This window comes from Rhodnius prolixus, unplaced genomic scaffold (assembly GCF_049639745.1).
Source record: "Rhodnius prolixus isolate KJV_2025 unplaced genomic scaffold, Rpr scaffold_8, whole genome shotgun sequence".
NCBI lineage: Eukaryota > Metazoa > Arthropoda > Insecta > Hemiptera > Reduviidae > Rhodnius > Rhodnius prolixus.
Genome location: NW_027411593.1, coordinates 18085634 through 18112407, shown reverse-complemented (window position 1 = coordinate 18112407; position 26774 = coordinate 18085634). Strand labels below are relative to the sequence as shown.

General features: G+C 33.6%; 1 protein-coding gene across 9 annotated transcripts in view; it reads left to right on the top strand.

Moving 5' to 3' along the window:
- LOC141450977 (cell adhesion molecule 2-like) overlaps positions 1–26774 on the top strand; it is a 673919-nt gene that overhangs the window by 33998 nt on the left and 613147 nt on the right. For 2 of the 9 annotated variants that reach the window (XM_074121947.1, XM_074121937.1), the window contains exon 2: positions 5948–6182. In XM_074121947.1, coding sequence (XP_073978048.1) covers positions 6131–6182 — 52 coding nt within the window. In that variant the 5' untranslated portion in view covers positions 5948–6130. Of the gene's footprint in view, positions 1–4889; positions 5141–5266; positions 5373–5424; positions 5695–5947; positions 6183–26774 lie in introns of those variants that run through there. The other 7 variants (XM_074121940.1, XM_074121938.1, XM_074121945.1 and 4 more) reach the window with 7 other exon arrangements.

The following is a 26774-nucleotide window of genomic DNA, read 5'->3' as shown; positions in this document are numbered from 1 at the left end:
ATTAAAATTAAATGAAAACCTAACTTTAAAGGTAAGCTTAAGTGAACTCCTCCTTAATAAGCGTTTTCCTAAAGAAATGATTCAAATATAGATATGATGATGTAGTTGATTACATAACTGTAAAAGTTTATATTATCCTGAAGAAGGCGTTAACTTTGCTGAAACGTCGGAATGAAAAAAGAAATTTGTCTGTAAAATCGTATTGACCACTCTTCAATATTACCAAGAAAAATCTATCAACAACGATCAAAAACTAAAGCATCATACTTTGATATAATATATATGGTAGGTTTATACTGATTGTATTATATTAATTCAATTAGTACAAGCCCTAATAAAAGGACTGAATTTGCCACCAAAAAAACGGAGTGAAAGAAAAGGTTTTTAAATTAATGGCCACTCTTCAATTAAAAAATTCATCAAGATGTTAAGGTCGATAAATGAGCCATTATTTTCAAATAAAAGTTATAAATCTTGATAAATGAATTGTAAAATAACTCGTTCCAATACTAAGCCATGATCCGTTTAATCTATCTTGGCCCAAAATCTAATAGTCATTTCCCTTGTGGAACCTAAAAGGATCATTAACTTCGAAAAGACTAAAGATTTTCGATTTCGCATTGTCTAAAATACTCTTCATCTTTTTTTCGGACTCAGGGGTATAAATTTATTAAAATTGTAGTATATCCTCTTAGGGACACATACAGAAAAGCATTATGACATTTTGTAAAACATAATATTAATATCTAATTAAAAAATTTCTGACAGGTCACTTTTTGTGGGTTGCTTCATTTAATAATATATGGCAAAAAAAGTTGAGTTTTTTTTTTCTTTTGTGCCTTTTCAGAAATAAATTGGGATAATTGGCTATATGAAAAAAGGCTTACCCTCAAAGCGGTGGCTATAATACTTACTACCTCAAAATGAAATCTTATTCTCGATTGCAAAATAGATTTTTTTTTCCTTTTAAATTCAATGAAAGCTTCAATGATATGAATTGAACTTGGAAGGTACTTGGATTATGTAATAAATAATTACTTTCTGGATACATTTCTTTAAAAAAAAACAAAAACAAAAAATAGTTTAAGTGGACCAAGATAAAATTAAATATTGTAAAACATAAATGTATGCACCAGCTTTGCTTGTGGCGCCGCTTCCGGCAGACAATACAACTAGCGTAACTTATAGTAGATCCCAAGATGTTTATTAACATCTGTAAAATTCAATATTATTCAAAGTTAAGTGTAACTCCTGTGAATGTTAACCTGCAGCGATTTCTAGCAGGAAATTACATTGAGGAACTCTAGCTCTCTCGAGAGAGAGAGCACAGAGCGTAGGAATTAAGATAAAGATAACTAACCTCTTGAGAACTCCCTTAGGGTGAAAATAAGTAGTATACTTAACACAATAAATTTCAGAAAGTACTGAAATAAGTAATAAAATTTGATTGTGTAAATTAATTATGAAAGTGTGCCCATTGACGGATCATTTGAATAACACTTCTCCTATTCCACTAAAATATCTCAAAATAAATGTGACAGAAGTTGCCCAAGAGTTTAATTTATTAATGGCAGTCAATGTCAGCCAGGCACTGCTCTTTCACTCAAAAACAATTAAGTTATTTTATAAACTAAATGCAAAATGGAACCAGTTACAGTAATTGCAAAATAATGGAAGCTGAGCTAGGAAATTAATGAATATTGAAACAACTGAAATAAGCTTACTAAGATTATTTTATGGTTTCTAGAAGAGATGAATAATTAAGGTTGTTTTAATTGGTTCTTATAATCTACGGACTGAGAACACCCAGAAAAGTAAAGAATTAAGAGATGCGACGATTATATTATCCTCTTACTTTTTGCTAGTTTAGGTATTTTATATATTTGTAAAGGATACAGTCTGAAAAGCATGCAGACTGCTCTGTCTTTTAAGACAATCTGTATGTTGGTCAGACTTCATAACTTATAAATAAATAAACTGCTTAAATTAATAAATAATATAATAATACAACCATCAGTCTTTTTTATTATTTTTATTCAAATTTATATTTATGTAAAATGTCTCGAATTTTGAGCCCACATTAAAGAAAGATAAGATTTAAGCTATGATCTTGCTTATAACTTCATTATTCATTCAATTATTCAATATTTGTCCATGATAGTGCTTTAATAGATCCCAAATGATTACTCAGAGCAGAGGTGGCCCCCGAAATAATGTTTATTGTCCCACGATGTTCTGAAAGAAAATAAAAACAAGAAAAACTTTTTATGAAGAAAATGGCGCTTAGGGGAGATACAGGCGATACTGTACCCACAATCACCCTCAAATACCCTCGTTAACTCTTTAACTACTGGAAGACCAGTATACACGTGGTCCAGTGCCTTTCTTGGGGGCCTGTATAAACGGTCTAACTAGTTCCGGCGACATTTCGGAAACATATGTCTGCCACTCTCAGTGTTACGTAATCTAAACTAATCCCAATAGCGGAAAAGATTAAGAAAAGCATTCTGGGTTGTGATGTTATGAATCATTACTTATCAAATCAAATTTGTACACGTGATGCAGCCCGCGTGAATTTTGCCTGTTGCACCAAATGTGTTTTAATTGAGTTTCACTACCCACGTAAAGAATTCAGTTTCTCTTTTCTCTATTACCTGCTTTTATGGGCAAGGCTAAAATAAACATACAAAGCAGCCTCTATTTTGAAAAGTAAAAGTGAAATGAAGAGATAAACATAGGATTTTCTTCCTGTTCGTCTAGATTTCTACTTTTTCTGATTCTGTCACCTACTTTTAAAGCCAGAGCTAAAATAAACATAAAGGGTAGCCTTCATTTGGGAAATGGAAGGTAAAATACAAGGTTAAATCACCGAATTGGCTTCCAGTTCGTCTAGATTTCTACTTTTTCTGACTCTGTCTCCTACTTTTATGGCTAAGGCTAAAATAAACATAAAGAGTAGCCTTCGTTTGGTAAAAGGTAAAATACTGGAATAGTTACTTAACCTTCCAGCGGGCGCGAGTATCTCACAGATACAGACTAAGACTAAAATAATCGCAGTTTAGAGACGGAGCGGCGGAGGGTGCTGTCCTTTAAGCAATGCTACAGCCTCATGACTAGTTTTCTTTAGTGCTTATCTCATCTTGTTTAGGGTTGTACATTTCTTTGCAATTGTCGATCCGTGCATGACATATACTCGCGACCAATCGAGTAAGATTCCTGATTTACCAATTATTTATATTTTTTCTTCTGCATGTCCATCAAATTGAACTATTTTCAACATTGTTTATAAGAATATTGTTTTCTACTGACAGAGAAAGACATTGTATATCTCAGATAAGAGGAGGAAATATCTGCGAAAGCTTTCAGACAGTCTAGTGGCTGAACATGCTGATTGTAATTATTACACTTATTGGCTTGTAAAAAATAAAAAGTACTGTCATTTTCTGAGCATTTTTTATTTGTTATTTCATTATTAATAATTACAGTTGTTATTTAATTAATTTAATTACTTCTATTGATAGAAAAAATTAAAAATACCAAAGTTTATCTGTAAGATACGCGCGCCCGTTTCTGTAACTTTTTGGGCGCGCTCGCTGGAAGGTTAAATATCACTGACACTAAAAGAAGTTGGTGCTAGGTACCGAGAGATTTTCTATTACCTTAATTTTAATGATCTGTTTGAAAACACTTTTATGAGTCAAATTTTTCCAAATGTATCATTGTACTTAGTATAAGTGATACAAAATAAGAAACTTTTGGCAAAGACTGTAAACAGTACAACTTTACGAATGATGATTAAGAGGAGGAATAAAATTGTAGAGTTTAGCTACTATTAGTAAAAGCTAGAATTAAAGTTATCATCCATTTTACAGCTGGGGCTTAACGCCCAGCTATCAAAGTTGGTGTCGCGGACAGAAGCGGAATCACATACTTAATTATTAACATTTTTTCTAAGAAATAAAAAGTCGTCCCTTTGTTGCCTATTGCTTGCTTGTTAAATCCTTTTCAAATAATGAACTACAAAATAACATTGTAAGGAAGCAAGTAGGTAATGTTGGAAATGAAAGCAGCTTACAACGTTTTACTAGGCTTCATTAGTTGCTTCTCTAAGCTAAGTATCTTTAGTCTTTACGGAGTCTTAAGTGTACAACTTAACCGCGTATGTCTTAAGACGGAAAGCTACATATAACTTTCTAATATCAACATCAGTTTATTTATTTATTGTTATTATTATTTTAAATTCCAGGCAACTTGAAGCACAACAGTTGTTTCTTTCGCATTTGCGATAGATTGCTCCCAAAATCTCTTGTGGACTCAATGAAATCATCTTCTTTAAAGAATTATTTTAACGGATCCTATAAAAAAGATAAGAGAAAACAAGTTCAACAAAAGTTTGTCCGCTTTTTGAGAAGAATTTTCATGTTTAATTACAGCTAGGATTTTACAAAAAGTATTTAGCATTTTGAAAAATTAAAGGTCCGAGAATACCAAAAATTAAATATTTTATTAAATAAAGTAATAATATTTCATTGCCAATAAAGCAATTACTTTCATACCTCTTTTATGAATTATTTTTATTAATTAAAAGATTTTATTTAAGTTGAAAGCTTTGCTATATTCCAGTTTTGTAATTAAATTAAAAGCTCTCGCATGAAATAATTCTCTGTTAGTTAAATAAAGCTTTCCTAACAATCTACACATTTAGAGAGGACAATGGATCGTCTTTACGCACGTTAGATTCTCATTCTGTTAGGGAGGATATTTTAGTTTGGTCGGACTCAAAAAATTAAGGAGTAAAAGATATACTTTGTACCAGACATTAATTAAATATTAAACTTTGTAAATTTAAGAACTTAATAAGAAATTATTGTCAGCTGATTGCTGGCCATTCGGAAAGGATTGTTTTGCTTATCAAATAAAAAGTAGTCGTATTAAATAGTAGTGGTGTAATGTGTGAAATTAGTGCACAAAATATATATTATTTCGCTTGGAGACAATCATCAAATTGTGAAGTAGTTATAGAATTATAAGTACTCACTAAATTGTACATATTTTTAATGCAGGACATGTAACCTTTTATAATGTATTTGATTCATTTTCATCGGTTTCATAAAAACATTTTCAGAAGACTAATTAGTTAGTAATTAGCTATTACATATTTTTCCATTTCATTAATTTTATTTTACTCGTATAAGTCGGTTATGACAATAAAAGAAATAAAATATATATGCGTCTATTTTTTAGCGGCCATTAGATTATAATGTAAACTTTGATGTGTAAAGGCCAGACATTATTAACTTTGGGATTATCTCTACAGATTAAACTTTACCCAACTTATTACTTTGTAGTCGTGTTAAATATTTTTGTATTCAGTAAGCATTAATTCTTGCTTTATTTTCCATTCTTAATGTCACTGTTACTTTTAACTCTGGTTTTGTTGAGTGCAGTTCTTGAACAACTCATTTTTATAATTATAATTGTTTGTTTTGGTATGGACATGTAGCTTTTTATTTGTTTTCCGTGCTGTTAGCCAAAAATAAATTACAACAAATCTGTCCTAAAAATTCAACAACAACTTACTCTTGTCCACCATCAACCTTCTCTGACACGTGATCCTCCTTGTATCCTGAACAATCTGCCGTAATGAGTGGATGTTCCCTTCTTCGTTTATTCAGTAGGTACTGACATTTTGAGGTAGGCCTATCTCCTCAAAGATTATGTGGTTTTTGAAATTATTAGCAACTTTACCATGAGTTGGTTGTAGGCATTGTGGTTACAACAGTTGACTGTAATGACAGGCTAGAATCTGCTGCAATCTTCATTCTGATCTTGTATCTTTTTTAAGCATTTGTATTTATTTAACAGTTTACTGGATAATTGAATTATTATTTTAATTTTTTTGCAAATATTATTTATTAATACCCATTTTTTTTGTTGTTGTCTTTAGGTTTTAGAATCAAGTTCATCGCTGGCAAAGTGCGGAGTGATGTTAACGAAGTGTGTTGTGTAGTGTTTTAATTACAAAAAAAAAAATATAATCATGAATGACAACCAGTGTGTTATGGACAATTACCAATATGTGTGAAAGTACTGCCAAGGCAGAAGTTTTAACTTAAAAGTTCATCGCAACATGTTCACCATCAAAGTAATTCAAGCATATTTTTGTCTTCTACTTGTAACAGGTAATGTGAGGCCTTTTTTTTATAGTTAATTTATTTTTTAATCCTCTAAATGTTGCTGCAAAGTACAGACCATTCTCTACAATACTTTAGTTCCACGGCAACATTTTGCTGAAAACTTTGTTAAAGCCACAGTTTTTTTCCCCCCCCCAAAGATTCTTGTTTGTTGAAGATTGATTTGACAGGATTACAATTAACTAAAAACAATAACAATGTCGCAGTATTCAAGAAACAATGTTCGCCTAGCTACGAATGTTTATTATAAAGAGTACGCTAGGTTTGTAAGTGGGTACTGACCACTGGATTTGCATAATAATGAGGAATTTTTTTCGATTTATTTATTGGGGCCTGGGGCAGAAAATGCCTCGTCCCTTTCTTTGGGATTTATAACTATTGAAAAACCTCTACATTATTGTAAGCTATCAATCTTGTCACATACGTTCAGGTAGCATTGATTCCGACAATCATCTCCGGCGTTATCAGGCCGTACGATAGAGTGTCGTTATCAAACCCGTATGGATAATTTGAATTTTGTAGTTGTCACCAGTTTCCATTAAAAAACAAACAAAAAATTGGGAATGGACGATAACAAAACTTGATTCTGTTACAATTTCTACTCTCATTTGATACTTCAAAGGATCTAAGATTCAATAGGTTTCGTAATTACGAATTCTAATTAAAATAAAATACTTATTAGATTAAAAGGTCGTTAGCTTCAGACTTTACTGGCATTTACAGCATACACTCAGTAAAAAGGGTGCCTGCACATCCATAAGAGAATTTTTCGAAGTATTTAAAATATTGTTAATGATGGGATAGCAAGAATAAAGTATATGTTCTTTAAAACAGAAATTAATCAAGTTAGTTGATATGTACGTGAAATATTGATAGAATCTATTTTAGAATTATTTTAATAACATATACTTGAAGAACCCCATTGAGCACCTTTGGTTTGAATAGTGACTTCAGATCAGAAAACTGAAGATAAAAACAGAGAAGAGCTAAAAACCCTTTTTAAAGAAGAATGGCTAAAAATAACCCCCGAATTGACGAAAAGGTTAGTCAGCTCAATGCAGAGTCGTTTGAGAGAAGTAATTCGAAACAAAGGTGGCCCCCTCTAGTTAATGAAATAAGTAAATGTGGACATTATCAGATGAAACATTTTTTGCTCTCAATTTTGAGGCCATTACTGAATTTTTTCACTAACTTACTCAAATTAATTATTTCTTTTTTATTATTAAATTGAAATTTAGACGGGCAGCGTTTTCACAGAAGAAACATTTCTGTGTCAATCAAATTAAAGTAGTGAAACATTAATCACTATTATGCTCTTCACTTAATAAAGCCACAAAGCTAGGTAATGTTTACAAATTGTACGCCTTGATTATCTGCCATTGATTGATGTGCTGTCACTTATCGTTCAGAACACGTCACCGGGCCTTTTGTTGTAAGTTGTTTGTTTATATTCATGGCTGTGGACGATATTCTAGTGTCTTTGGATCTTATCGAGAAACAAGGGGTACGTTTGTTACGAGAAATATTCTCTAACTTTCCATAGACATTTATTTACCTCTCAAAGTAACATCCAATATAAGTCATTTTCTAACCTCTCTCCATGCTTAAGCTGCTCCATTGTGAAATTGAATGTGTCTTAAGAAATAGTTTGTCTTTGTCTTTAGGTGCGTTAAACACTTGCTGACATCACCTTACTTGTGCAGTTACTGCTGCTGTGCATTGTGTGAATATTATGGATTGCAATATATGCGTTGATTTTGTTTTTAAGCTTTGTTACCCGCAGGGTAATCAAGAAATGCCAGTCCTTTTACTTCAATCAATTAAAAAATTTTGAAATTCTAGAACATGTTTTTCTATTTAATGATCTGTTACGAGATGCCCTGTTTTTGTAATCAACTTTGTTTAGCATCTAGAGATATTAATGCAATTTGAATTGTCTTTATTCTAAATTACTGACAAAGGGAAAACAATGATAACAGTTGTGTTTCGCCGACTTTAAAGGACTTCTCAATCACCCTGTATGCTTCTTTTGAAAGTCTGTGTAACTAAAAGAATCGTCCTCTTTGTAAAATTCGTGTGGCAGAGAAAATTTACTTCTAAAGTAAGAGTTCAAGGCTTAAAGAAACAGTATTCTCCATCTTTGTTTGGATCAGCTAAGAGATTTTTCTGCGATAGATTAGATTAAATTGTAAAGAAAGTGGCTACAAGTCAAATTCATTAGAACCTAAAAGATCTATTGTGATTGCCAAAAATGTTTGTGTAAAGTATGTGGACGCTTATAAAGTGCTGGAAGTCTTTTGTAAAGAATGTGACTGCCTGACTAAGAGCTCAAATTTGTCTATGAGTTAACTAAATCCAAATACACACATCAACCATCTTAACTGTTCCTGTATATTTTGTGGAAGTATTAAGTTTCCTTGTATTTTCGTGTTGTTAGACTGGAATACTCACTTGGACGCTTAAAGAAATATTCCCTACGGTGTAGTTTATCAGGAACAAGCTTAACCAGGGTCTGCTCAAAGATGATAAAAAATAACTACTAATCATTTTTAAAAATAATAAAGCATTACAAGCATTTTTTTTTTAATAAATTATGTGAATATAACTATCGTATCAATCAGGATTGTCTAAAGAAATAAACAGAAATTGCTCCAATCTTACCAGATATTTATTATATTTTAAGTATTATAAACCCCACTCTAGATTTAAAAGAACAGAACTAAACAGACGCTATCGACAACTTATAAGACTCTTAGGCTGGAAACATAGTGGAGCGGCGAGCAAAGCGGCGATGATAGCGAAGAGCAAAGCGGCGAAATCAAACACAAGTAAACATATGGGACCGCGCATAGTGGCGAGCAAAGCGAAGATAGAGAGAGCAACGCTATCTATAGAGAGTGGAGCAAAGCGTTATGACATTTTTGATTTCTTCGCTCTCATCGCGCTCAATTTGTAAAGGTTATTGCTCATAGGTTATGGATATTGATGCATTTATTGGTTTAGTTTGTTTAAAGAAACCTCTGTGGGACCGTAATATTTGCGAAGCTACAACAGTTTTTAACAATTAATAATTAATCGTTAAAATTAATTAACAATTAGTAGTTAATGGAGAATTCAGGTAATTTTTGCTACATTTAATTTGGTTCTCAATCCCTTAATGCTAACTTTCATCTAAATACTAGGCAAAATTAAATTACATTTTCACGTCCTACTACTTCTGATCAGAACGAATTCTCCAATCCTTCTTCTGTAGCGTCGTACTACTCCAGTTTTTCAGATGAACAACATTAATTTACGACTGATTTAATAATTATTAGTAATAATAAAGTGATTTAATAAAATTATTGTTTTTTTTTTAATTGACTAATTTCTTTTTATCTGCATATATTTCTATTTTGTTTTTATTTATTCTTTTCTAACCTTAAAGTAACTGCTAGGATTAATGGGGTTACACAGATTTGTATTTAGTTAATTTTTCTACGTTGTGCCTAACTTTTGTTGTGAGTTGTATTATTCAAAAACAATAAAATTTGATTTTTATTAATGGGGTTACACTGGGCTAGTATATAATCAAATGATAAGACATTAGAAAATACGCATGAAACTTGCCAGGATGCTCCCGAAGTTGATGGTACAAGTGATGAAATTCACCAAGTTCATTTCTAGACTTATTTATGTCATGTACACTGCAGCTCCTACTACTAAGCTGCTGCAAATACCAAAGTTTCAACGAAGAATTTTCATATAAAAATAGTTCCTCCATCTTGTTTTGTCAAAAGGAGAACGCGACTAAACTCGTCACTATGTGCATGCGACTCTTTGCTCGCTGCTCGTCGCTCTCTTTGATTTGAAGCAGCTATCATCGCCGCCTTGCTCGCCGCTCCACTATGTTTCCAGCCTTAGACGAAATATCCAAACTCTCTCTGGACAACAAAAGACTAATTTATGCTATTATTTTAAAACCCACCTGGGCTTATGGAATAGAGCTGTGGGGTTCAACCAAACGCTCCAATCTCCAAAGGATTCAGCCCCTTCAATCTAAAATACTTTGAACTGTTGTAAACGCTCCATTTTATGTCTCCAACCTGGACTACACACACTGTCCTTAACATTTCTTTTGTCACACAAGTTGCTCGAACGAGATACAGAAAACTCCACTTCAGCCAGCAATCTCATATAAATCCTCTAGCTCAAAATCTTTCTTCTAGAACTCTTTCTGATAACCCGATAAGACGTCTTAAGAGACAGTGGCCCAGGGGCGGCTTAACCTATAGTGCAGGGTGTGCAATGCACACGGGCGCCGCCGTCTCAGGGGGCGCCGCGGCACTCCCTGAGACAGCTAAGAGCATCGTCTTGGACCATCATGGTACAACAATGATATGACAGAAGCGGCCAGCCAGCGCGGTGGCGGCAGTTATCAAACGCGAGCGCCCTATGGGCGGCTTCTTTTTCGAACATTTTGTTTCAACTCAAAATAAACCTTATTTCACGTATTTAAAGTTTAGAAGCGGCCAGACAGCGCGGCGCCGGTAGTGCGGCGGTGTCAAACGCGAGCGGCTCCTTTTTCGACCATTTTGTTCAACTTAAAATCAACCTTATTTCACGTAATTAAAGTTTATACTCGCGTAAGGCGGCATTGCTATCAAAAGCATGCCGACGCCCGCCGGCACGCGTTTGATCAACAAGCCGACAATCATTGCGAATTCGGCTTTATTACAATGCAATAATGTTAAAAATTTCAATAGCAATTGACACACGTGGCATATTTTCAAAATAATATTTTGTAAGTCAGCTTTTCTTTTGGTCTAATTGATATAAAAGGATTAGGTGATTAGCTTCAGCTATCACAATAATTGCGACTTTCACCCAGTCAAGATCTCAGAAGAAAGGCCATAACTAATACCATACTGAAAGCTATGTATACCTATTTATAAAATAGCTTGTTGGAATACGAAAAAACTTTCTTGTTACGACGGCAAAGTTAATAGTTATAGCTCATTGCACACGGGCGCTACACGAGCTAGAGCCGCCCCTGCAGTGGCCTCGTGATCTCCTCTCAAGTGAAGAGAGTGGACTAACAGTTTTATGTTTTGGAGTGTTACCACTGGGTAACTTCTCCACTCGTTTGCTTCATTTGTTACTTTGTTATCATAATTGTTACTTAAAGCGCCAACGCACTGATTGTAGCACAAATAAATGCAAAAAAATAATATTATATTTGCTATTAAAATACTAGTATTATATTTATTGTACTATATTTATCTAGTGTTTGTTTTTAATCTAGCTGTTATGTTAATTTTCTATTATTAGTTCTTGATCTCTATTTTAATCCTAATATTGCATTTAAATATAGTTTATATTGTCATTTATTTGTACAATAAGTTCCAAGATAAAAACCCATTGAATGAACATATTCTGTTCCTACACAACACAACCATTTTATGAGGTAGAAAAATTAATTTTGTATCTTAAAATTCATATTTTAAATGATTAGCAGTTATAATGTGGAGCTTATTAAAACTTAACATTTGGATATTTATTGAGAAATCCAAAATCTGAATTTAAGCTATTAGTTTTACTGCTATCTTCATACTTGAAGTCAGATGAACTTTCTTATAAACCCAATTTTTCGCTCGAGGTGTAGGCACAAGAAAATGTAATTTTCCGCTATTTCTTTCCCCCCAACAAGAATTAAGGAGCAAGTCGAGGGATTCCAGCACTGTTATTTGATTGAGGAGATTTTTTGCAAGTAGTTTGGCTCATCTCCATGAAAGCAAGCTCTGGTATAAACTACATTAGCAGCTTTAACTTCTTCTTTTAACTCTAACCTTCTCACTTACTTTATGTAGTTGGTTTGTGCACGGCATTTAAAAAATTCTTTTGGTATGATTGGTGCAATGAAAGTTATTGTAATGAAGTGGGGAATATCTTAATGTGATAGTCCAAACTCTTCAACCAAATCAATTCTATTAAAGTCGTAAAGAAAAGCAACCAAAAAATTGGAAGACGCTATTGAAATGATTGATTGTACATTTGCAGATTGTATTTTCAGGCGATTTTGGAGAATTATAAATATTCGAAGTGTAGCTATTAAATAACGAGACTATAGTTGTAAAACATTTTATTTTAAATTTATACATATTTAGTTATTATCACTTTAATATACACCCCTCCCCTATCCCTACAACGCTCCATGCGAATTTATCATTGTTCAAAACAGTACTGGAAGTCTTTTTCTGTCAGCTCCTGCTTGACGCATGCCACATTCTCTTTCACAGCTTCAACCGACTGAAATCGTGTTCCTTTTAATGCAGATTTGACTTCGGGGAACAGTTAAAAGTCACATGAGGCCAGGTCAGGCGATTAAGGCGGATGGCCTAAAACTGGGATGTTGTACTTGGCTAGAAACGTCTTGACAGACAATACAGTGTGAGCTAGCGCGTTGTCTTGATGGAGAACCCATGACTTGTACTTCCACAAATCGGGTCGTTTTTTCCTTACTCTTTCACGGAGTCGAGCAAGCACTTCACGGTAGTAATGTTGATTAATTATAATCGATATTTTCATCCGTTTTGGGCGTGGAAGGTTGACCCGGGCGGTCGTCATCTCCGATGTCTTCTTGGCCATCTTGGAAACACTTGAACCACTCAAAAACTCGCGCTCGTTCATTCATCGCCATAAACTTGTTTTAATAAAAGATAAGTTTCAGTAGCGGTTTTACCAAGTATCATGTGAAATTTCACAATTCGTTGCTCTACTACAATGTGTAATATCGTGTTTTCGGCAAAACGAAACTAACACCTCTTCACAAACGACGGTTCCGGTCAGACAGATTTCTCTACAAGCACGTGAGACGCTGCAATCGAAAGAGAAGGCTTTATTTATGTTGCTCAGCTGTCGGTCGTTAGGATTTGGCGCATGCATAGTTTTACTGTAGCAGCATGAGCCTCGTTATTTAACAGCCACGCTTAGTATTTTAGATAAAAGTCAAGTAAAGTCACAGGATAAAGTTACAAAAAATTACGTAATAAGGTAACACAAAAAAAACAAAAAAAAAGAAAAAAAAGTAAATAACAAATAAATAACATGGCTATGCAAGGCTAACTTAGGTGACAATAATTAATAATTTCTTCTGTCACATCGTTGATATTATCCGTGGTAACACGTGTGTCGATTGTTTTGTTTTGTTTTTCCTGACTAATTTACGACTTATATCCATCATCAGAGATTGATTAACCAGTCTGCTGTAAAGAATTCTGTTTCCGCATCACGCTACACTAGCTGGACTTCTATCAAATTTTGTTTAAAGACCATAAACCGTTAAATGATTTAAATAGAGCTTGTTTATATCAGCTATTAATTGGCTACACATGATTTCTATCTATTGGCACCAGGGACATGATGACATTAGATACAGGAGAATAAATCTTTTACGAACAGTCACCAGTTTCTCATAGTGAAATCCACGACATTTGATCTTTAAACATGGAATCTGTTCGAAGAAAACGCCAGAAATAACAAAATTTATTTGTTAAAGTGGCATGTCTACTCACCTGAATTTTAATTACACACTTATCATCTATTTTTAATTATACAAGTAATATGGCCGCTCGTTACACTTAAGTGATTCTTTAATGTGAATTAATGCCCACATTTCCCCTATGGAACAGCCTTAAGTATGATTTTCGTTGGAAATTTTTGATACAAAACTTATTGATCTAGAAGTATGCATGGAGTGTCCAGATTTTAAAGGAAATCCTTGGCTCTATTTTCAAGAAAATCTCCAAAAATTCTCTGAGCAAAATGACACTTCCAGTTTCAAAGAACTAATCTTAAATTTTGTTACTTTTTTTTTACAGGTTTTCATATTTTTTGTTGTAAAAAAAATTACTCATTTAAAATGTAGAAATCCTTCCACAACAATTTGAAGTTATTTACGTTATTAGTAAGAGCGATTATTTAAGCTAATTATTGTTAATTATCACCTTAACAAAAACTTACAGTTTAAAATGTTAAGTATAAGGGTTGATTAAACGCCAAAAGGTACACAAATCAGCTCTTAATTTCAGTCATTTAGAAATATCCGAAAAAACATTTATTTAATTAAATTATTATAACAATTGATATCATTAAATAATTTTACTGCATTAACTTTTCATTAATATTTTTTTAGAATTTATTAGATGTCACAGACGCTCATGCTGGCCAGATTATTCATAAAATAATTTTTTGTTAACCTTATGATGAAATATACTGCACAGCTTCGTAATAAATAGGCACATTATTTTGATTCTAGTACAAACTATTCTTCAGATTGTACATTATTATCCCTTTATTCTGAGTAATCACATATAAATGCAGTTTAAAATAGAAAAAGACAAAGTTAGTGTTGATTACTGTTGATATTTAATCACAGAGTTAAAACAAAATTTGAATCTTCAATTCGTCTAACAGAAGTAGTCGAGAGCACAAATTACACACAATTAATTTACAAATAGATTATTCAGCAATAATTATTTTTTTCTCAATTGAAATTTAATATAGTTCTTTTAATTGTTGCTCTTGTAGTCAGGGCCAGATTACCCTATAGGCTAACTAGGCTTCAGCCTAGGGCCTCAAGATCAAGAAGGGCCTACATTCAAATTTTTAGCAAAATTAAAATGGCACTATTCTAAAAACAGTACCAATAACAACATGTTTCATTTAACATATTGTAACGAAGTTGACCTGGGCATAGAAGAAAGGCCTAAATTGTTCTAGGGGTTGAGCGATCAAAGTCAGTAACAGGCCGCCACTGCATTAACAAAAGGGCGGTATCTACCTGTGGCAGAGAAGAAAGGCCTAGATTGTTCTAGGGGTTAAGCGCCCAAAGTCGGTATCAGGCCACCACTGTGTAGACAAAAGGGCGGTATCTACCTGTGGCAGAGAAGAAAGGCCTAGATTGTTCTAGGGGTTAAGCGACCAAAGTCGGTATCAGGCCACCACTGTGTAGACAAAAGGGCCGGTCTCTATCTGAACTAGAAAGGAAAGGGCTAGATTGTTCAAGGAGTTAGTGACCTGTGTAAAAGCCAGCTAAGAGAAAGGCCTCAGTTGGGGTGGTGGCATATGTGTTTTCCCAGCCAGTGATTGACAGGTAGGAGCGCGACAGGGAGTAGGAGGAGGGCGGCCCCAGCTGAGGTGGTGGCAGTATGTTTTCTCCAGCCAATGAACGTCAGGAGGGCGTGGAAACTTATGCTCAGAGAGTTGGAGGAGGGCAGTCCCAGTTGGAGGGAGGCACGCAGTTAAAAGGAGGCAGACACAGCTGGAGAAGTCAGTTTTTAAGGAGTTCTTAACGAGTTATTAGAGTTTTACAGTTGTTAATCAGTTTTAATCAGTTAGTTTTGAGTGAGTCTTGGAGAGACGTTAGTTTGGAGAGACACTTTGGAAGTGACAGTTTGAGAGAGTCAGTGTTGCGAAGTGCTTCAGAGATAGCTAGTCAGGCGGTTAGTCAGTTAGTGAGTAGAGCTTTGTTTGTGTAGCAGAGACTAGTGCAATTCGGTGCAGTGCGGACCAGTGGTCAGTCGGGGAACAGTTTTGTGGCGTTACATAGTGAGTAAGTAACAGAAAACTGTTGTGAATGGTAACTGTAATGAATAGCGTTAGTTGCTAGTAAATGTTAATGTGAGTAAAGGTAATGTGTTAATTACAAATTTAGCGAGTTTTATTATTTTATCAAACCCACATAATATTAAAATAACTAGTGGCAGGCACTAGTTGTGTAAGTAAAGTTTTTTTAGAAAAACTTTACAATATTGATATATATCACAGTAGTGACGTATTTTATTATCTCTCATGTAATTTACAAACTTAAAAATGGGAGGTGAAAGGGCCTCGTAAGTGGAATAGCCTAGGGCCCCTTTTCATCTAAATACTTTAATAATTAGCTGCCCTAAAAATATGCGTATCTTTTGTCTCTATTTTATATATCATTGTTAGGAGGTCTAGATTAAGAATGTAATTGAACAAAACTACATTATTTAATATTAATCTAGATTAATTATTAAATATTATTTTTAACTCCTGTCTACTACGTAAAGTGAAGTAACAATGTAATCGGAGAAAGGACTTTAACCGACAATTTTTATTTTTAAAAATAAATAAAAAATACAATATTATCATTGTCAATTACGAGTATGAATATAGGAAGCAAATTTATTGGATTATTCAAATGATGATCCCCGTGGTGTGACGCATGACGGCGGAATTAACTATGAAATTAACGATCAGTAAGGATCTACGAAGCACATAAATAAAGCGATAACAATGGATTATAATAGCTGTAGTATCTTTGATTGAGGAATTTTAGTAGAATGGTCATAATTCTTATTGAATGATAATTAGGCACGATTTAATTAGAGATATAGTTACAGTTTCGAAAGCTTGCAAATTTATCTGTGGTTTCAATCCTCTTTCACACTGATGTCAATAGTTCCAGGCGAATCATGTAACTTGCGTGTAACCTAAGATGCACATGTTGTCAACGGCAGGTGACTATTATTTAAAATGAAAGCGGATTTTTAATAGCTAAAATCTGAAAATTACTTTTTTTTTTGTTAATATTGGCGTCAGTAGAACATGAACAAAATAAGTTCACCAAAAATTGAATTTTAAGCCGATTTGGTTATATATTTTTTTGTGCACAAGATGAATCCCGATGGAGGAAATTTATTTTATATTAATAAAGCCTAATCTCCTTTCGTAACATTATTAAAGCCTATTTATTAATCTATGTATAGAAGGTGTACTTTTACAATTTATTGTAAAATATCAATTAACTTTGCAAAATTCGTAATTAACAAAAATTCTTTTTTTAAAAAAAAGGTTTTAAAAAATGGAAATGATTATATATTTTATATAACCCAGGCTTACTATATGAACTACATACAGTATATCTAAAATACAGTTACTTCTATAAGCCCAAAGATATCTAAATTACCTTAGATAATGACCTTTTTATCCACTTGCAAAAACTGGAAACGAGGACGTTCAGATGAGCTTGCCGATACAGAGTAGCCATGACTGGATCACTGGTGGAGAAAAGTATTCCTGTATCATTGCCTTAAATGTGATGATATTAGAGTATAATGGGAGATCAGCTATGGCTAGTATGTATAAGAAAAGGAGCAAATGTTCCCTTGAGAACCTCTAGCAAGGATGAGAATTACTGGAGAAAAGGAAGTGCTTTGGACAACCAGGAAATTACGATCAATAGAGACAGATTTAACGATAAGTTATTAGGCGGAAGGAAGGATTCAGTATAATCCTGAGTGCTAGACCAAAAATACTTCTAATGTAAGCATTTTTTCAAATCATTTTTTTTAAATGCTTTACGAGTATCTTCCTTTCAGCAATACAACCAATCAAAATGCATAATCATAATAAAAAAATTGTGATAAATATGTGCTACTGTGGCGTATAAAATAATTGATAAAACGGGTTTTTGTACACATAGACTTATCGTGTAGTTCTAGCGTTCTAAATAAACAGAAAGAAAAGAGTTAAAAAAAAGACAACAAAAAACTGACCATCAATTCAAAGTTAAAGCATCATTTATAAAGTGCACAAAGTATGTAGTGGGTCTGTTACTAGATTCAGTGGAACGTTTCAAATGACCAGATTTAACGATAAGATGTTCTCATTATGACTGGACAGAAAATCAATTCTGATAAGAAACAGAACAAACAGTTTGGCTCAGTTTTCCTTAACCACAAATTTAACTTTTAATTCAATACTTCGGTTGTTTACCATTTTTAAAACTTAAATAAGGAACCTTAATCACAAAAAAAAAAAGTTTACAAGATAACGTGAAATGCAGCTTGTCTTCAAATTATACCTATTTAATTAATCATAAAACTAATGATAATAAATAATTATAATTAATAAAAATAATTTTCCTTCTGCAACTAAAAAAGTGGGTCTTCGATGGGGCTGATTTCTGAATTAAATGTTTAATAGCAATTTCCCTGATTCTGAAGACAAAAAAAATTACTTTATGTTATTTTCCTACTATAAAGGGTCGTCAGTTTTGAGATCTGAAATTAATTTTTTGTAAGGAGTGCCTTTTTTGTATTGTTATTGCATATACAGGGTGTTCATTTTAAGACGTCTCAAATGCATTTCATGCTTAAACGGTTAATCTGAGCAAAAAAATGGTTGAGGGAAAATTTGTTGCCCGTCATCTCTAGTTTCAGAATATGTGATTTGATTTTAGATTACTGCCCGCATACGCGGCTGACCGCGCGACCAACAGTGAGGGTTTGCAGTTGACCCCCATTTTCATATACACAGTTTTAAAGAGTATAAAAAGTTACGAAAGAAACCGAAAACCGCAATTTGATATCTTCAAAATTAAAGGTGCTAGGCCATTTCAAAATCTGGTATTTATTAATCATATTTCAATTTTTTAACTTGTTATCAAAGAGAAAGAAGAGCACGAGATAGGTAATTTTTATGTATTTTTTCATCCCCTTTCTACTAAAAATATTGCCAAGGCAGTAAAGCTAGTATTTTTCTTAATATCAGGATATAAGTCGTTTTCCGATTTTTCTAAGAAAAATCAATCGTTAAGAGCTTTAGATGTTCTCAAGCGTACACAAAATGGCTAAAAATTAATTTTACATCTGTTAAAAACAGGAAGGTTTAATAATTATTTGGTAATTTTGGGAGAGTTGCGTTTAATTAACAAAAAAATTGGAAACCTCCTGCAACATATTTAAGTGATCAATATCTTTCAAGTAAAGGATCAAACTTATTCCTTAATTTATCAAATAAAGCACTTTACTCAACTTGCGAAACATGTACTGTGCCTTCAATGGTGCCTCCTCTGGCTAGTAAGCCAGGTTAGCCTGGAGGTTATCAACTGCTCTCTGTATCATGAAATGCATTTGAGCCGTCTTACAATGAACACCCTGTACATATTTAACTAGTAGCTCTGAATGTGAATCCAGAAAGATATTAACGAATTAAAAAATATTCGAAAGAGGATCTGTTGTGGTAACCCAGTAACGATGGGCAGGACACACCCATGCCTGGTAATAGAAAGGTTAGTAAATCGAAAAATAAACGGACGAATAGTGTTCTAAATAACACAAAAAGTGAGAAAGTCTTGAATTAGGTAGTTGTAGCGAAGCATAAGGACAGATTGAGTGTGATTCTTGGGCAGGCTAGGTCCGCAAATTGGGTTGAAAGTCCAAGATGTTCGAGCAAGAATAGGAGAGTATCTGAGGCCAATGTCTCTCATCCTAAGAAAGCAAGTTCGGGATTATTATCTCACAGAATCACCGCTTTATAGAAACAAGTAAAATTAATGAACTAGATATCAAGTTAAGGGTACGTTAAGGGAACTGTGAGTTTAGATGACTGCAGAGATGATAACTGATAGAGTAAAATATAATCGCTGATTAGAGTGCACACAGGAGCTGCGATACATGCAACATGTCGAGTAGTGAAGAAGAGTTTTTATGTTCAGCAGCAACAAAATGGAATATTTTAATGAAAAAACGCTTTAGAAAATATCATGTACATCCCATAAATAAAAAACGAAGTACTTTGGGTGAATTTCATCATTTATATAAGGAACTTCGAAATTATCCGGATCGTTTTTTTGAATATGTGAGGATGGGTCCACCCACATTGGACTATATTTTAGAAAAAATAACGTCAAAATTAAGAAAACGGAAAAATTGTCATGGAAATCCTGTAACCATAGGAGAAAAACTAGTGATTCCTCTAAGGTAAGTAATGGTTTTATTGAGAAAAACAAATAAATACACATAAAAATAAATGTAAGCACGATTTAAAATATAAAATATTGTTTAAAAGTAAATAATAAAAAATAATGAGTACAGACAGCACTAATTAATTTTGCTACGTCCATTTTGAAGCTCCGATACTGGAGTTCAGCTAGCAGAAAAATGAAATATTTAATTCTATCATCTATGCTCGTTTATAGCAGCGAGTATGAGACACTAGTCGCAGTTTCGTTGTGCACGCTCACATTCGAATGTATAATGTTTTTCTTTAAGCGCTGATGCATCACTCTTATCATCAATGCTAGATGATAGCGGAGATGATAGCAGTGATGCATCAGCGCTTATAGAATAACCTAGTCTTTACTCATTATTTTTGGTTATTATTTTATTATTTACTTTTAAACAATATTTTGTTTTTTAAATCGTGCTTACATTTATTTTCATGTGTATTTGTTTTTCTCAATAAAACCATTACTTACCTAAGAGTAATCACTAGTTTTTCTTCTATGGTTATAGGATTTCCATGACAATTTTTCCAATGTTTTCTTAATTTTGACCTTATTTTTTTCTAAAATATAGTCGAATGTGGGTGGACCCATCCTCACATATTCAAAAAAACGATCCGGATAATTTCTAAGTTCCTTATATAAGTAGTGAAATTCGCCCAAAGTACTTCGTTTTTTATTTATGGGATGTACATGATATTTTCTAAAGCGTTTTTTCTTTAAAATATTCCATTTTGTTGCTGGTGAACATAAAAACTCTTCTTCACTACTCGACATGTTGTGCACACTAATCAGCGATTATATTTTACTCTATCAGTTATCATCTCTGCTATCATCTATACTCACAGCTCCGTTGTGAACGTACCCTAAGACTTCTTAAGATGGATGTTGTTTTTATGCTTTCTAATTTGTGTCTGAATATTCTGAAAATGGAATTTTTAATTATTTTTCGTATAAAAAAAAAAATATGTTATCTTCAAGTGATTAAATTGGATTGATATCTTGAGGCTCTGGTATAGTACCTCATCTAAAGCAGCATGACCAAAGTTTCCGCCCTACAATGCCAAATAGCCTGTTTGGAATGACAAACAGCTTTGTGATCTCAATTGAAATAACCACGTTCTTTGATCAGCCCACAGACTCCGCCACCGCAACATTCAATAATAAATTAATTGCATTGTTTAGAAATTGTCTTTGCAAAACCTTTTTGAATTGTTCACGAGTAGTGAGTGGTTCTTTTGTATTTAAATCTAATATGTAGTAAATATTGTTGTTGTCAAATTTCGTTATAATTTTAATTAAATCAATAAAACACTTAATTAAAAAATAACATTTTGGCATTTCCATAGTACTGAATTCTGAATATTGTAAATTTTGGAATTGATTCTAGGAATGATCTCACAAGACCAACATTAAAAATCATCATCTTTTATAGTACCTATATTTGATCACAGCAGTGTACTTGCTGTGGTATTAAACCCGTATAATGAACAATACTAAATTACTGCCTGTCTTAAGGTACTTTACAGTAGCGCAGCAGCAACTGTGTTGTCGGATACTGTGATCTTCTCGGTTAATCTTGTTGGTTTATTGATGATAATGTGTAACTGTATGATGATAATTAAATTCGGTTTTTTAACTGATAAAGTGTTCCGTTTTTTGACTCGCATATTAAAATAGTAAGCACGTCTTGTGCCGGGTTTTGTCTGCTGCCCTTTTTCAGCGTAAGTACTCTCTTAGCTACGGTAAGTTTGCTGGTCCGCAGCACTGCTGTTCCCTTAGGTCAGCGTTTCCCAAACTTTTTTGACCGCGGCACGGTACGAGATTTTAAATTTTTTCGCGCCCCACCTTATAAAAAAAACATTTATTTACAAAACAAATTTTATTTTTTAATAAAAATCAAAATTCAAGTTATTTGTTTGTTTATTTCATACACAAAAATTGCAAAATAATTATATAACAAAAACATAAGTAATTAAAGACAATCCATTATCTTCATTTAAAACTTAAAGTAAATTTTGTTTTACATATTTTGACCTTAGTGCGAAGGACGATGGTGTTTTTCATCACATAGTAATTTCAAATTAGGACTTAATGATGTTAATTTTATTCTCAAATTAGGTTCGACATCCAATCTGTTTCGATACTTATTTTTTAAGTACACCAAGGCTGAGAACGCAGTTTCACACGAATAAGTGGTGACAAAAGGCATTAAAAATTGTATCGCTTTTTCGCTTACGCTTGGATATTCCTTTTGCGCAACCAAAAATTAATTAGTGGTACAGTTTCAAACACTTTTTTAAGATCGGTGTCGCATGAAATTTCAATTAAATTATCAACTTCTTGTTCACTAAGATTAAGCATTTCTTCCTTTTCAATATCGACAGAAGCCACTGAATGACGAATCGAAATCAGCCAATCAGAGCATCCGAATTTAAATGGTCCGGTAGGAAACGGTGGTAAAGGGTTGCCACCTGCATTACTTGAAAAAGTTTCGAAAAATATTAAATTTAGAGCAAAATGTTTTGCTGCGACCCACACTTTGGGAAACGCTAGGTGATTGCCTAGAATCTTTGAGCCAAATTCTTGGCTCTATTGTCCAACTTTCTACCCTGCGTTGAGTTTCCAAGCCAGCTCGCTTGCAATAGCTATCCTACGGACCTTCATGGATCTTTTTATGACTGGACGTATTCTCGCAGAGGTTTTCTGATTTCCTTATACTGTATTTAATTTTGTTTTTCTTTCAAAGAATTGCTTCTTAATGACTTACTCAATTACAAAACAAAACTTGTAGGTTGAACCTACAGCTGATTGGTGTTGTATAAATAAATTATCTAGCTTACTTCCCTAAAACCTGGCTTTTGATTTTGAAAGTACAATCATTCTTTGGTTCAATCATCATTTACTAGGTCAGAATGGATCGTAAAGAAATTCAGAAGACCGCTATTCTATGTTTTCGCTACATCTCCATTTCTAAAACCTGAGCAGATCGCAGTATTTCTTTTTTTTCTCTTCAAGAAGAGAAAATAACAAATGAAATAACCGAGATGGATGTTATTTACCCATTGTATCAACAATTTGTTGGGGAAGAACATACTGCAATACACATTACTGACATAAAGATAACCCTAATGTTTCTACCTTTGGCAGAAGAAGAAGGAATGAAGTCATAAAAGAAAAATTTACGGCAGTCATAAAAAGTATATAAATATAGTATGTTATCAAGTATGAGTATCCTCCAAATGTATATATATATATATACAATGAATATATATAAACAGAATAATATTTTCCTCGATTGCAAGATAATTTGACTTTTATTATATAAAGTAAGCGAATAATTAATTTGATTTTACACTTATTGCAAAATGTTTGTATTTATTTCATATTTGTTGTAAGACCCAACAACTCCTTTGAATGGGGCTGGACCCCAATTGTATAAAATATAATTTTAAATCTCAGGCGATGCAAAAAATATACGGTAATGTCTGGATTAATCTCAACTATGTCATTTATTGATTTGGCAAATTATAAGATTTTTGAAAGCATTTAGTTCATGACTAAGTAATTCTATTATATTTCAAATTATTTCAACTGAATATCACCTCCGCATAGTACACTCAATTGCAGTACTGTCACAGCAGTTATATTATTAATTATAGAGCAATAAATATTTCACCACATCTCTAAGTTCTACATTCAGTGTTTACCCCCACACTAGACTCAAAAGAACAGGACTAAACAGACGCTATCGATTACTTAAAAAACTCTTAGACGTTAGATTAAAACTCTCTCTGGACAACAAAAGACTGATTAATACTTCTATTTTGAAACCCATCTGGGCGTATGGAATAGAGCTGTGGGGTTCAACCAAACGCTCCAATCTCCAAAGGATTCAATCTAAAATACTTCGAACTATTGTAAACGCTCCATTTTATGTCTCCAACCTGGACTATACACACTGATCTTAACATTCCTTTTGACACACAAGTTGCTAGAACAAGATACAGTAAACTCCACTTCAGCCTGCAATCTCATATAAATCTTATAGCTCAAAATCTTTCTTCTAGAACTCTTTCTGACAACCCAAGACGTCTTAAAAGATGGTGGCCTCGTGATCTCCTCTCAAGTAAAGAGAGTGACTAACCATATAATGTTTTGGTGTATTACCACTGGGTATCTTCTCAACTCGTTACCATATCATTTACTACTCTATTGTATCATTGTTACTTATAGCGCTAAGGCGCTGATTGTAGCACAATTAACGCAAAAAAAAATCAGTGTTTTTTGTTTGAAACACAATATTCCGTATTGTGTTTTTAATTGTGTTCTGTAATTTTAATAGTGGAAATAAACTTAAATGTGTTACCTCCAATATAACGCAGCAATCACAATTCTGATGTCGCCCTTTAGTTACGGCATAAATACGGAATATGATTCATGCAGAACTATCCCTTCAGTAATAACATTTAAAATATTTTTCAGGCTACAAATTTGAATATATCTTTAAGATGATTTTTCCTTATGATGATGAGATATTAAAATGAGGAAATCAATAATAATTTAAAAAGTACTCGTATATAAGCTATTCGACCATCAACTATTTAATGCAAATTGTTGCGCGCGTCTAGGCTGATTATCTGTCCAGATTTGACAGATTGATTGATCATTAATTCTGATATGTAATGATGTACGGTATGCATCCTGAGATTAAGATAGATAATATCTCTTGTTATCTGTGAATCTCGCCACGAAATTGACTCATCAGATTGACCTAAATACAAGTCACAGGAGGATGTGGAAAAATTGGCATTGAGATATTTTGTGAGATTCTATAAGTTCAAGAAATAAACCTTTAAACGGACCTTTTGGATTTTTCTCCTCATATAATCTCTTACTTTTGGAAGGCACTTCTAGGACGTAGTCCAAGCGTGGTTACCATAAATAACAACCTAGAATACCACTGACACCAAACAACCCACGACAACCTTATCATTTGGAAAAACATGGTTCAAAAAATTTATCTTTATTGGCAAGCTCAAAAACAATGCTGGTAAACTAATTCTAAACGATCTCTCATTTTGGGATCTTGATCTTGATGGCCAACCACGTTGCAAAAGTAATTTGTGAATAGAAATAATTTTTATAATTAAGGTATCGTTGTTAAATCGAAATCAATTTCACCTTTGACAGTCACGCATTTATAAAATCTATTTAATAATCTTCAGCGAATGTATAGATTATTTAGATTACCGGTTGTAATCTATTTCTGAACTTTGTTTTTGCGCTTTTTTTAATTTAACTGACAACAGCTGCATTTCACCTAACTTTTGTTAAAAAGACTCGCTAAAAATCCAAATACGAGGGTCGTTTGAAAAGTCCGTGCCAAGTCAGAGAGATAGCACCGCTGGCGCGTATCGAGGTTATGTTTAGTTAGTAGCATCTCTTGGAAGAACACACACCAAGTTTCAGCCATATCGGTCTATTTCTTTGTGTTTGGCATTCGTTTGAATCGAGGAAGTGGAGTGATTTTAAAAAAATGGACGAAAAAGAATTTCGTGTGTTGATTAAACACTACTTTATGAAAGGCAAAACGCCTCAGGAGACAAAAGAGAAGCTTGATAAACATTATGGTAACTCTGCACCTTCGATTAGAACAGTTTATAAGTGGTTTCAAAATTTTCGGAGTGGCCATATGGGCACAAGTGACGCTGAACGTTCTGGACGCCCTGTTGAGGTTACTACTCCAGAAATCATTGATAAAATCCATGATATGGTGGTGGATGACAGAAGAGTGAAGGTGCGTGAGATTGCTAGTGCTGTGGGCATCTCGAATGAACGGGTACATAATATTTTGCATCAACATTTGGACATGACAAAGCTATCCGCCAGATGGGTGCCGCGATTGCTCACGCTTGACCAGAAACGAAATCGTGTGAAGTGTTGCAAGGACGGTTTGCAGCTGTTCCAGAAGAATCCGCAGGACTTTAAGCGTCGTTTCGTCACTGTGGATGAAACATGGATACATCACTACACTCCTGAGACCAAAGAACAATCTAAACAATGGGTTACCAAGGGGGAATCTGCGCCAAAAAAAGGCGAAGACCGTTCCTTCGGCCGAAAAGATTATGGCGACTGTCTTTTGGGATTCGCAAGAAATAATCCTCATCGACTATCTGGAAAAGGGTAAAACTATTACAGGTGCATATTATTCATCGTTATTGGACCGTTTGAAAACCGAGCTGCAAGAAAAACGCCCACGATTGGCCCACAAAAAAGTCCTTTTCCATCACGACAACGCACCAGCTCACACCTCAGCAGTTGTGGTCGCAAAATTAATGGAAATAGGGTTCCAACTCGTTTCACATCCCCCCTATTCTCCAGACTTGGCTCCCTCGGATTACTATTTGTTCCCCAATATGAAGAAATGGCTGGCGGGAAAAAGATTTTATTCAAACGAGGAGGTGATTGCAGAAACAAATGGCTATTTTTCAGACTTGGACAAATCCTATTATTCGGGAGGGATCAACAAACTAGAGCAGCGTTGGACGAAGTGTATAAGCCTAAAAGGAGACTATGTTGAAAAATAAAAAAGGTTTACCCCAAAAAATTAAGTAGTTTTTATTTTTGCACGGACTTTTCAAACGACCCTCGTAATACTGTTTAACCAATAAAATTTCATTAGACTATAATAAGAAGTATAACTAAATAAAAACGAATCAAATAAATTAAACAAAAGCCACCAAAATCGTTCAATATTTCTATGGTTGGAATATTGTTTATTT